Genomic DNA, 12,736 nt, shown 5'->3' with positions numbered 1-12,736 from the left:
GGCGGAGAAGGCGGCGGCGGCGGCGGCGGGGCCCGGTGGGATGGTGTCTCCCACCGGCGCCGCGGAGGGAGGCGGCGGCGGCGGTGGTGGAGGAAGAGCGGGCCGGGCGCGGCGGCGGCGGAGGCGCGGCGGCTCCCCTCGCGGCGCTGAGCCGAGCCGAAGCGGCGGCGGCGGCGGCGGCAGGCGGGCGGCGCCAGGACCCCCGTCTCCCGGGGCAGCATCATGGTCCGGGAGACCAGGCACCTCTGGGTGGGCAACCTGCCGGAGAACGTCCGCGAGGAGAAGATCATCGAGCACTTCAAGCGGTGAGCGGGGCCGCCGGGGGCGGAAGGAGAGTGGGGGTGGGTGGGTGGGTGGGATTGGAGCAAGCCGGGGAGGCCTTTCCAAGCGGCCGGTGACCCAGAGGCCTTTGCTCCGGGGAAAGCGGGTGGTGGTGGGGTCCGTCATCGGGTCGGTGGAAACCGGCACTTACCCTCCGGGAGGGCGGACAGCCCCTCCGCGCCCACGCCGCCCCCTCCGTGGGATTCCCAGGTGCGACAGGTAAAGGGGAGCCTCTTTCGGAGGAGGAGGAGGCCGCTGTGTACGCGAAAAGGGGTCGAGGCCCAGGATTTAAGAGGGCCTCTCGGAGCCCGCCCGAGAAGAGACAGTCTGGACAACCTGTCATCAGGACCATCTGGCGGCTTCTGCAGCCTCCCCCCCCACCCACCCCCCCTCCTTCGACTGCACCTCTGGAGAAGAAGCCCCAACCATGCTGTTTGCTGCTGCTTTGTTCTTCAGAAAGGCTGCTGGACTTCTTTCTGCATTGAGCATTTGTGGGAAGCCTGGACAAAAAAAAAAAAAACTTCCAGAAGGTGCAGCCTTCACCTCTAGAGACCTTTTGCAGATGGATGGGAGAGAGGTGCTGCACTGGCCTTCCTGTCGTGAACTGGAATTTTGAAAGAACCTGTTGTGATGGAAACCACTTTTACCCTAAGCTGTGCTAAACAAAATTTCTTATTTTTTTTTTCCCCCTTTCCATACTCTTGATCCCGGACTACGAACTGCTTGAATTTTTTTTTTTCCCACGCGAGCTGGCGATTGAGCTCTGCAATTTTGAGGTTCTTTGTTTTCTTATTCTTAAGGGATTATGAAAGAAATAACGAAAATGGATATTTAGGCACCACTTTGAGCGACTAGAGAGCACTGAAATCATTTTTGAATCCAACTTCCTTTTGTTCTGTTGCTGTGGAACATTTCCGGGATGGCCTAATACTAAACCATAGCTTATTTGCATTCGTGATATATTTTCTGGCTGTAAACATGTTTTGCCTTTTAAAAATCACCCAGTGAGAAACATTTTGGACAAAATGCATGTAGCCGAATAGCACTAGCATGGTGCTTACATGAGATGGCTTTTGTGTGGTGATGGACACATACTAGATACAGTTGCAGAAACATCTGTCGTAAATAATTATTTCTGGTCTTGCCTATTATGGCATTGTCAAGGAATACTGACGTGCATCATTCTTGACCCCTATCTGGGCCAGCTGAAGTTATTTTCAGTGAAAGACTTAAGAGGATTGCAAGTTTTCTTGTAATTTTCTTCCTACTGTTTAGGAAGATTATGGAGCGTACCTAATGAGTCATCATGGGAAAAATAGACTTGCATGGTTACCTCATGGGGGAACAAGCTTGATTGGTGAATCTGGGGAAAGAGACAGTGAAATTACCCTTTATGGTGGCTTGTTTGTTGATGATCAGGATACATTTTTATTTTGTGCCAAAGATGTCATTTAATGCTACATTAGAACGGATGCTTCCCATTATTCTTCCCCCTCCCCCCCTATAATTCAGAGTTAGGGCATGCAGGTTACAAAATCAGAAGTGGATTTTTATTCTGGTGTTATTATCTAGGAGATAGGAAAATGGTTTTAAAGTTCCCATATGCAAAATAAGCCTTGCGTGGGAGCTGAGGTGGTCCTTTCCTGGCGGTTTTCCTTTGTGTTGTTTTTTCTTTTTGTTGTTGTTGCTTGTGTGTTTGACTGGTGTCTGAGGAATGCATGCATGTACCACACAGGCGCACACGCAGAATGTCTCGTAGTACTTGCTGTGATTAGCAACATAGAGCCTGATTCATCGTTTGGCAGCCCAGCTTTTTTTTTTTTTTTTAAAAAGAAAACTGTTCCTTGATCCTCCCTTTGCTAGAGAGGAGAGAACAACATGCCTCTTGGAGGGTTTAGCGCAGTGCTGGCTTGTATGAATGCCTTTCTAAAATGGCGGCCGGGTCCCAGTTTATGTCGGAAGGAATTGAGCTGATCACATAGGGGAGGTGGGGGGGCTTTGTGAAGCAGCAGCAGAAGAGCTGCGTAACAAGAGATTTCATCTGGCTCCCTGGTTGCTGCTTACAGCTGCCAACCTTAGTGCAGAGCTTCTCCTCAAAATATGCAGAAGGAGTAGAAGATTCCTTGGAAAAGGGCAGCTGTAACTGAAGCACATGCATGCATAAGGGACAAAGATGTCATTTGCTCCCGTCCTGGAAAATGTATCATGCAGATTGTGGTTGTACTATATAAAACCGGAGGGGTTGCCTCAACTTTCCTTTTAGCGAAAGGGCAACGCTGGTGATCCTCGGCACTCAAGAGCCAGGAGAATTGTTGTGTGGTTGGGTTTGGGGCTGCTGGTTTGTTATGCGAACGAATCTAAGGGCTTCTTGTGCCTCAACTGTTGGAGGTAATTAAATGGTAATTAAAATTGGCATTCCAGCATGTTGTCTCCTGTCCTACCACCCTGTTTCCACAGAAGGTTTCTAATGCTGGATAAAGTTGCCATGGTGCTGTTGCTTAGAGATGAGTCAAAAAGACGGAAGGTCCTGCTTCTTATGCCCCCCTCCCCCTCCCAAGAATGTGCCAGTTTTCACATAAGCCCAAGCGTGGTTGGATTTAAAAAGCTAGTTTATTTGGCCAGTGTTTGGTCCAATCTTTCAGTATATTTCCCATCGATCGTTTGAGTTACCAGCCTTCGAGCTTTCACTCAGTTGTGTGTTTTTGTGGTCAAGAGATGCCTACGAAGGCTGCCTGTGTACAATAGGGCGGCCCTTCCTTTGTAAGACCCTGCGTGGAGGAGGGGACAGGTTGCACAACAATTGCATTGCATTGCTGCAGGGTGTATATACCAACTGGAAGACGACTCCTGCAGTTGTCTATAACTTGTGCATTTTAATTACTAGAAGAGAAGCTCAAAGGAGAGAAAAGTCCCCTTTTTAGTTTTAACTGGTCTCTGGGGGGAAAATTCCCACCCATCCCCCCCTGCCTGGGAATAGGACAAAGAATTTGCAGAGAGCAAGCAGCATGAACAGCCTTATAAGAAAATCAATCTAAAAGCTGCCTATGTCCTTCTAACATATTAAAGATTATGAATGTAGATAGAGGCAACCTCGCTATTTATCCTTTGTGTCAGTTTCAGTCATTCTGGGTGATGCTGGTTATGTGTCCTATCAATTGGAAGAACTATATTTATATATGTTTAAATTATAAATAAAATATGGCTTGTATTGGTATGTGAAAAAATTGGTTGTTCCAAGCAGGGTGCACTTAGGAGAATTAGTAAGAGTCATGAGAAATTGCACAAACACTTGAATTGTACGGCTCTTTCAATCAGTGGAATGACCAATGAAGCACACTTCTAAGATGACCTTTAACATATAAGTAACTGCTGTTTAGAGTCCGATGTGATAATTTGGGTTATCTCTGTTTTGGAAACTTGTTAGGAAAGATAATTTGTAAATATATGATTTCTACTGTGCTTGTGCATATTAATTTGCAGTGTTTAGGGTGGGAAATAGCCCTGCATTCCTTAGAAACTTCTAGTAACCAATGACAAAGGGTCATGTTTATGAAGGTGAAAGAGAAGTTAACATGTAACTCTTAAAATAAAAACCTCTCTTTTAAGCTCTTAAAAATGATGCAGTGCATTAGACGCACGTTTACTTTTCCCCATCCATATTAATTCACTACATTTAAAAATAGAGACCCTGTTTAATCCATCCATATTGGTCATTTTTGCTTGCTTTCTTTTTCTTTTTGTCTGAGTTTCTGTGAAAAACATTCCAGGAATCCAAAACCTCTCAGATGGTCCTTTTTTTTTGATAGAAATCTGAGGAAATGATTGGTTGTGAAAGTATTACACAATCCTGTGTCCCAATTACTGTAAAAATTGAAACACTGAACGCATGTGCTACTCTTGAAGGAGATACAGAGCAGCTTGTAAGAAAGGGTGGCTAAATATAGCAAAGTTTGTCCTCTGCATAAATGCCAAATGTCCAGCAGTTCCCTCCTGATTAATTAGAGAAAAACAGCAGTCTGTTTTAAGCAGAACAAATAAGTTGGTATCTCGTTCTCTGACTCTCCCTTTTTTCATTTAAGAAATAAAATAATAGGCACTACAAGAGTAAGGTGGGCAGTTTTCCTTGTCCTTTATTGGGGAGCCTTAACGTGATAAGAGTTAAATACAAAATTGATAGCCTTCCAAGTCCTAGGAAAAAAAAGGCTTTTTGTAAATTTCCTGTTTTATTTCCAGTCTGGTCCATTTCATGGCTACATGGTGCATCTCTTCTTCCTTTTCCAGGGCAAGCTGAACCTGGCAGAGCTGATACAACCTGTGTACTCCTGGCACAAATGTCTCTCCCAGTCACTGGTGTACACAGTTCAAAAGCCATTTGCTCATTCTTTTTGATAACCAGACTGTCTTTTCATGGTCACTTGAAGTTGTGGTGGTCGGATGGGCCTGAGGTTTATGCATAACTGTCTTTTCTTAAGTACTGTGTTCCTTTCCCAGAGCCGTTTTCATTCTATGTAAGGGTGCAGGCCCTGCTGCATAAATGACAAGAGAAGGATTTAGCGCAGAAGGGAAAGATGGTTGCGGAGAAAGTAGGCTTTCCTTCCCAGCATGAACCAAAATCCCCATGGGGTAGAATAATTGGGCTTAACATTAGAGCTTGCTTCGTCATGTTATTGCAGACTTTTCTTTTAAAATTTACCCACTCCTTTGTTTCTCCTTGAAAGTGTCACAACACGGCTGCAGAAACTCCAGCCTATTGCAAGTAGAATCACTCGTCTCTTTTGACAACTAGAAGGCCTCAGATCTCCCTTCTCTGAGGTTACTGAGTGAAACCTATTGGGGGTCCAGCTCATTCTTTCAGTTTGCTGCAAAGGAGCATGTATCCCTCGCATTTGACTTCTTCAGCCATCACCAGTGGCTAAATTCTGGCCGCTCTCTCCCTCCTTGGCTTGTCTGTTGTGCTGTGTGAATCCGGGCCTTTAGTTTGCTCCCTCGGCTTATAATTTCTGGCTTAAACGTTACATAATTGTGGCCAGTGACTTTCCTGAGAAATTCTCAGGTGCTTATCTCCTGTGAATAGCCTTTCGGGTCATGTGGCATTTAGAAAGCATGGACTTTGGAGGTCTGTCCTGTAGTAGAATTTGCACCTGCTAAGGCAAAGGTAGTAGTCATGACTTACATTGTGGATTTCCTGCATAGAAGAACATTCACAGCACACAGGATTCTTGGTGCCCCGATAGCATTCTATAAATAATGCTGCAGAAAAGATAAACGCCACACAGCTCCCACAAACCTAGAAAGATTCTGATAACTGGTGAAATGTCATCTAAGGTCTATTCTGTCTTTAAATGGCTTTATGAGAAGGGCCACCATGGTCACAATTCAGTGTTTCTGAATTCACACATTGACAGCAGCCCCTTCCAGCTCTTTTTGATACTGCATAATTGTATCTTGTGCATCTCTTTATTTTTACTGCGTCTGTATTTGCTTTGTTCTCATGGATCTCAAGATAATTTACTCACAATTCTCACAATAACTTTAATTGGTGGGAAATAATGATCGAACCCATTCTGATAGGTTTTGCTATCACCTGAGACTTTGCTTTGGGTCTTCCTCACTGCAAGCCAGCTTCATTATACTTCATTAGGCATTGTGCAATATGCTCCTTTAACTGTTTTGCAAGTAGCTTGGCTACTTAAGAATGGTATTCATAAAAAGGCATAATCTTCCCAAAGTAAGTCATAGAGAGAAGTCTCACTGAGTTGAGTGGGATTTATTTCTAACCATTGTCCTAAGATTCTGGCTTTGGATAAGGTGTTCTTCAAATGTTTTAATGTTTAGTAGCTCCAGAAGTCTTAGCTGGCTCTTGTGAATCTGGGTATATCTAGTAGGGAGTCCATTAAACTTAGCTAAAACAATTCAAAACCTCAACTCCAACCAATACGCCTGATGGTTAGGAGCTCATAGAAGTTGTAGTCTAACATACAAGGGCTTTGCAATGCGGAAAGCTGCACTGAGGACTTCCTTATCTTGATGCTTACATTTACAAAGCTATAGAGAGTCTGTCTTGCAATTTTTTTCTAAGATATTTTGGAGCGCAGCTTGATAGCTGAGAAAGTCTTTGTGCTTATTAAACCAGTAATTGCCTGTGGCCCAGATGCATTGGTGTTTTTTTTCCCTGTGGATCCCTTTAGGATCTCTGGTCAGGTTACCTGTCTGTTTTGCCTTGATGTTATGGGTCATGCATTAAAATTCACCATTGGGTGCAATTGGCTTCCAGACCCTTAAATTTCGGAAGCCCGTTTTCTTTAAGGCACAAAGACATTGTAAATGTGTGACTTGTGACTTGTGTCTGAGGCTGAAAAAAAAGTAGTTCCCTGGGACTTTCATTGTGGTTTGTGGGTAACCAGGCTGTCCAATCAGGGCCTTGAAAGTAGCAGCAGACTTTGGGTTTCATAATTGATTCTGAAGAAGCTGTTTTCGACGACGGAATTCAGTCCACAGTGTGGAGAAATAAATGCTTGCCTTTGGCCTACCAATGTAACAGAATTCTCTTGCTTTTGGTGCAGTATGTGAATCTACCCTGTATGCTCAGCCACCTCAGTATGAGGTGGAAGTTGCTTTTTGCAGCTACCATCTTTGTTTTCCTGTACTGGTTTTCAATACCTATATGGCTGGGAGGGGCTGGAGAGCTCAAAGAAATACCTGCTTTTACTTCATCCTCCTCTGCAAGGACTAAACCTATTAAGCATAAATTTTGAACGAAGAACCAGGCAGTCTCCAGGGACAACATACCATGAGGACTATCAAAACATATTATTGGCACTTCTTTCTGAAGCATTTCCCGCTTTAGTGTTATCAGAGTAAAATCCTCACACTACTAGCATTTTTGGCACTTTGGATCACTTCCAGACAATAGCACCCAACTGCGCAAATGGCTGCTATATGTAGCTTTCCCTTTCGGAACAGTTGGCTAGCTCTGGAAGAAGACACTGCAATTGCCCAAAGATGGTGGAGCCTAATTAATAATCCACGGATGGAAGTGGAACTGAAAATTAATATCTAGGCCTGTCAGCAGCGCATCTTAACTGGGCTAGATTTTACCATCTCCTGGGGTGAACTTCACATGCCTTTGAATTTTCTCTCATTTATAATGAGCTCCTTGTCTGACATGGGAAGTATATTTCGATCCCCTTCCTTTAGATAAGGAGGAAAGTTGCAGGGATGTTTATTGTGTGACCAACATTAAAATATCTATCCACGTCCAATTAGGTGATGCTATAACAGAATTATTTTCCTGCTTCCTTCATATCACTATGAGAGTTTCTTTGTCTAGTATACCTATAGAAGACAGGCAGGCAGGGAAGGCAAGGGAAGGAAGGAAGGCAGGCTGGCAAGCTGGCTGGCTGGCTCATGTTAGAGCCTTGACCCTCTGGCCCCCACAGTTTGCTCCAGAGGAATAAAAGTCTCATGCTTAAATCAGAAACAGTTCTGAAGAACTATTTTAGCATGGCCCGAGGACTTTGGCCACTGTGACTGAGATATTAAGAAGAAACAGATCAAAGTTCCTTGGAGTAGTAAAGGTATGTGTGGAAACTGGAAGTGTAGCACTTATAATGCCTAGATCAGGGATTCTTCTGGGAGAAATGTCCCACTTTAGTGCTGGTGGGAAGCAAAAATGTCCCCGTGTTGCAAGTGGTTATGTTTTGATCGGTAGGGATTATGCAAGCAGCAAGGCCTTTAGAAAACCTCCCAGCAAAGCCTCCTGTGTACCTTGTACATCAAGACCTTTGGAGCCAAAAAGTTTGCCCCATCCCTCTTCTGCCCTGTTTGCTCTCTGCGCTGGGGGTTGGGGAAGAGCTGCCTTCTTGGAAAGGCTGCGGCTGGGCTGGGGTGGGGAGGGCCCATTTCACATGGGCGCCCGCCTTCCTCAGCCTTCCGCTTTCATTAAGCGGTTCCCGAACAGCCACACGCTGGTTCCTTAGCGCCACCCCTCCCCCCTCAGCAGCTTTTCACAGGGATCCTTTTCTTTCTGGGCATCGATCCTGCGCGCTGCAGCACTGCGGGTCTTTCCCCCCCCCCGCCTCCCCTCCAGATTGGTTAGCATGAAGCAACACAGCTCCCCTCCCCGTGGCAACTGCCAACACAGGAACGGATTGGAGAAGGCCCAACGGGTGGGGCTGGGGTCGGATTGCCAGGCAGATGATTAGCCTTCACGCCGAGTGACTCTAGGATAAAGCACAGGCAATCTGGGGAGTGCAGATCGTAGAGATAATTCTTTCCGAATGCCGCCTTGCGTATCTTAGCATTTGGGGGAAGGGGAGTAGCCAGATACGTGGTTATGTCCCTTGCCTCCTTTGAAAGTAGCCTTTATGCTTATTCCAGCTGCTTCTCCCGGGAGTGAGCCATCTACAGCAAATCCTCACCCACCACCCTCGAGCATTCTGGTGTGGGTCAGTGAGTGTCGAGCCATCTGCCTTGGAAATGACACCTCGCAACTCCTTCTCCAGCGCTGTTGCTTATTTTGGAGAGATCCTGGCTCCACATCTCTTCCCTTGGAGTTTTGTCTCCGCCATTTCTGCTCCAGATTCCTGCTTGGAAATATGTTGGAATACAGATTCTGTCCTCCAGAAGCTGCCACATAGCTGTTGCTCTGTTCCCGGCCTCTTATCAGTTGTCATACAGCTTCGTGTTTTGAGCTGTGACTAGAGACGTTTTCTGCAATCTCTGGGTCACATGCTTTTCCTGTCAGCACATGGGAAGTAGGTGTTGTCCCACTGAGCTATCTGACACTTTTGGCATTCTAGGCTGGCCTGCCGTAGAGATCTTGAACAAGTAATGGATTGATCCGTTGTTAAATAGTGGCACTGTTTTTGGTGAAGAATTCCACCACCACCACCACCCTTTTTTTTTTAAATAGTGACCCTAATCCCTGTGTGGCCCTCCTTCCTTGGCATGTTCAGCACAATCTTCTTGTAGAGGATTGATGGGGCTAATGGTGCTAAATTTCACAGATCCGTGTTGGGGAATCTTACGCATGCCTTTGATGGTTAAGCTTGAGGGCAGAACAGCAACGAGAGCAACGTAGAAGGATAAATTCAAACTTGAGTGAGCTTAGATCATACTGGTGTACATTTCCATTTTCTATCCTGGCCAGACTTGAATGGTAGGCTAGTTGGTTGAATTGCTAAAGAAGCCTCTGAGACCGAGGCTTGACTTAATTGCTGCTTAAATTCACTAATACTATATTTGGTCTGTCAAACCAGGAAATATCTGTTTTATCTTTAGAAAGCGCCAACAGTGTAATTAAAAATGCATAAAGGTTGTCAGATGAATGTGACGGAATTGGTTCTTTAATGAAAGAGAATTCTTAGTTTATGTTTCATATCTTGTTGATCTGTAAACATGAACCATTTATAGATGTCTGTATTTTTAATAGAAATCCATTCCTTTGTATTAAATCACTTGGAAAGTTAGTGACATTTGGTCAGACTGGATAATTTGAAAACTTTCTGGAGAAACTTGCAAGTGTTTTTGCATCTTAACCCCAAATCTGCTTGCATATACAGTGTGAGCTAAATAAATTGCATTGGTAATTTGTTGTTGCCGCTGATGTCTGCAGCCATGAAAAGCTTATCTCAAGAATTGCCAAATATTTTCCAACCGTGGCTTAAGCAGAGCTTCCAACAACATTTTAGATTGTAAACGTGTAGAACTGGCTTTATCTGTAGAACTGTGATTAAGCAGTAATTAGAATGATATGAACAGGCATTGTATTCTATTGGACACTTATATCTTGAACATTAAATAATGACTGATCAAGAAATGAATATGTTTATCAAATTAATTCTTCACTCGGATTCATTATTTCAACATTGGCTGCATTGAAACATATTTGAAAATCACAGAATAAGGGCTTTTCTGTTTGTGCTAATCTCCTATTGCAGATGTTGGCAAAATCTAAGTTAGTTCAAATTGTTGTATCCTGGCTTTTTTTCAAGGTATGATATGATGAAGAAGAGGAAGGATGTTAACAGGCTTGAAGTATGTATATATGTATGTATATTCCCATAAAATAGTCTTTCAGCTTTGCTCTGGTATGAGTCCAGGAAACAGCCATACCTGAAACTCTGTTTATGCTTATCTATTGAAATGAATACTTAATTTTTTTTTTTTTAATCTGAGTCCGGAAATTTCCAGGTACTAAATGTAATTTCTAAGCTGGTTTTCTGTGAGCTTTAATGTATGTGATTTTTCTCTGTCTTTCTCCTAGATATGGACGTGTTGAAAGTGTCAAAATTCTCCCCAAAAGGGGATCGGAAGGCGGCGTGGCGGCCTTTGTGGATTTTGTGGACATTAAGAGTGCACAGAAGGCACACAATTCTGTCAACAAAATGGGAGACAGAGACCTTCGGACGGATTATAACGAACCAGGAACCATTCCTAGTGCTGCTCGGGGATTGGATGATACAGTTTCCATAGCATCTCGTAGTAGAGAGGTTTCTGGGTTCAGAGCTGGCGGTGGGCCCACGTATGGCCCACCGCCATCACTTCATGCACGGGAAGGACGTTATGAGCGGAGACTTGATGGGTAAGTTCCAAGGTTTCACTAGGCAGGTATTTTATAATTGATGTGGTGAGAAACACAAACTCCTTGATAGGGCCCCCAGATGGATTTAAAATTTGGGAAATTATCTGCATTTCCTATTTTGGGTTGGAAGCGGAAGTGATTCCCATCCCAATGGCTGGGATCTTGTGGATCTGTAGAAGATGTTTCCTGCAACTGGTTGGAGACCCGATTCTAAGACGGAAGACTTCCTGGGCGAGCCTCGATTATGGAGCTATTCTTCTAGGGCTTGACGATCCCAATTCTTGGATAACCTTAAGGCCTTCTTTGGATGTATCCGTATTATCCAATGGAGTTTATTGGATACTGCAAGTCTCCAAACCCAGATATGGAGTATCTTCAGCATTGTAGGACCTACACAGTCCCTTGGCAAAGCTTCGCATTTAGTTACTTTCAGGGTCGTGCTGGTTTACATAGTCTATGCATAAAATTGGATTGGTATCCAAATTTCCTAGCAGACTTATAAAAATGCTGCCTCGCCTTGGATTCTACCGTCTTTAGCCCTGGGAATACATACAATGAAGAGAGGAGAAGGCCGCTGTTGACGTTTCTTTCCCCCTGTTGGATCTACCTCACTTTCCATGTATCTTGGGATTACTATCCTCATGGCAAACTGAACGAGATGGACGCTGCTCAGTTTTGGAAATTACAGGCCATCCGTTGAGGTGCTGGAATAATGGCTACTACCTCAGATTTGTGGGATGGTTCGAGCCAAGATCCCAGTGGGCCAGGGGAGTGGATTACTTTAGTCTTGCTAAAAGCGCCTGTACAATGAAAGGCACTCTAGCTTTAAAGACATGGTGTCGATCAGCTTGTGGATACGTCACAGAAAATTGACTGCTGGATGGTTACAAAGTTGGAGAGAGGATGTCTGCTAGCCTGGGGCAAGGCCTTCGTTCATTCCCTGGTGCCTTTTTTTACCAGCCGATTGGTTCAAAAAGTCTGTGGTGGATGTACTTAGAAGCGCTGGCTGTCAGAAGAATGAAGTTGGGGGCTGCCACATTTTGGCCAATCTGGGACTACTGGCTTCCAGTGGAGTTTTTTTTTCTTCTTCTTCTTCTTGTCCCTAGGATTTTTTTTTTCTTGCTCGCTCATCTAAAATGCCACTTTGACACCCTTGCCCATTAAGAAGGTGGATTACCCCTTTAAGAGGGGCCAAATTGGGGAAGTTATGTTCACAATTCTCTCCCTAGATTTAATTGGGAATATAGGTCGTGTTTCCACACTTGGAAAAGGTTGGTATGTCCTGCCCTGTGTATATTAGCCCCTCTCCTAACCCAAGTCAGTTCCTTTTTTTTCCCCACTAACTCCAGTAGTAATTAGTACTAATAGATAACCAGCACTGCTGTAGTCATTAGATTCTCAGCTTTGCTAGTTCTTTTGTCTGTCTTCTGTGTCCTAACAAATAAAAGGGCTCTTACACTTAATACATTAACTTTTCTAGAAATCTTGCTTTTTTTCGTTTACGTTATTGTATCAGCTCTCACTGATCTAATATTGACATGGTGCGGGTGGCGGGTGGGATGTTGCTTATTGTTTCAAAAGGCCGGGGCAAGAGAGCTCTTTGAATAAATATTCATACATGCTGAGACAATATGTGGTCTTATTTGCATGGAGCTGCAAACGTTTGTGACACCCACGAAAACGTCTGCCTTATAGTTTTTTTTTTTTTACTCTTTTGGGAGGCAGCTCTGACTTGCTGGAGAGGCAAGAATTCAGACAAAAACCTTAAGGTACATCCAAGCCCACCTCCTCTTCCTCCTCCTCTGTAGGAGGGACAAGCAGCCTTAAGGC

The 12,736-nt window shown here is 44.4% G+C and overlaps 1 protein-coding gene across 1 annotated transcript in view; it reads left to right on the top strand.

Moving 5' to 3' along the window:
- The first annotated feature begins 99 nt into the window (after positions 1-99).
- Positions 100-12,736, top strand: part of SPEN (spen family transcriptional repressor) — a 47,237-nt gene continuing 34,600 nt past the window's right edge. The window contains 2 exon segments of the mRNA XM_026715887.2: positions 100-305; positions 10,589-10,906. Coding sequence (XP_026571672.2) covers positions 223-305; positions 10,589-10,906 — 401 coding nt within the window. The 5' untranslated portion in view covers positions 100-222.

Source organism: Pseudonaja textilis, chromosome 18 (assembly GCF_049901715.1).
Source record: "Pseudonaja textilis isolate UNSWEBS1 chromosome 18, rPseTex1.2, whole genome shotgun sequence".
In the NCBI taxonomy this organism is placed as follows: Eukaryota; Metazoa; Chordata; class Lepidosauria; order Squamata; family Elapidae; genus Pseudonaja; species Pseudonaja textilis.
Note: the sequence above shows the minus strand (reverse complement) of the source record. Positions and strands in the feature narration are given on the sequence as shown.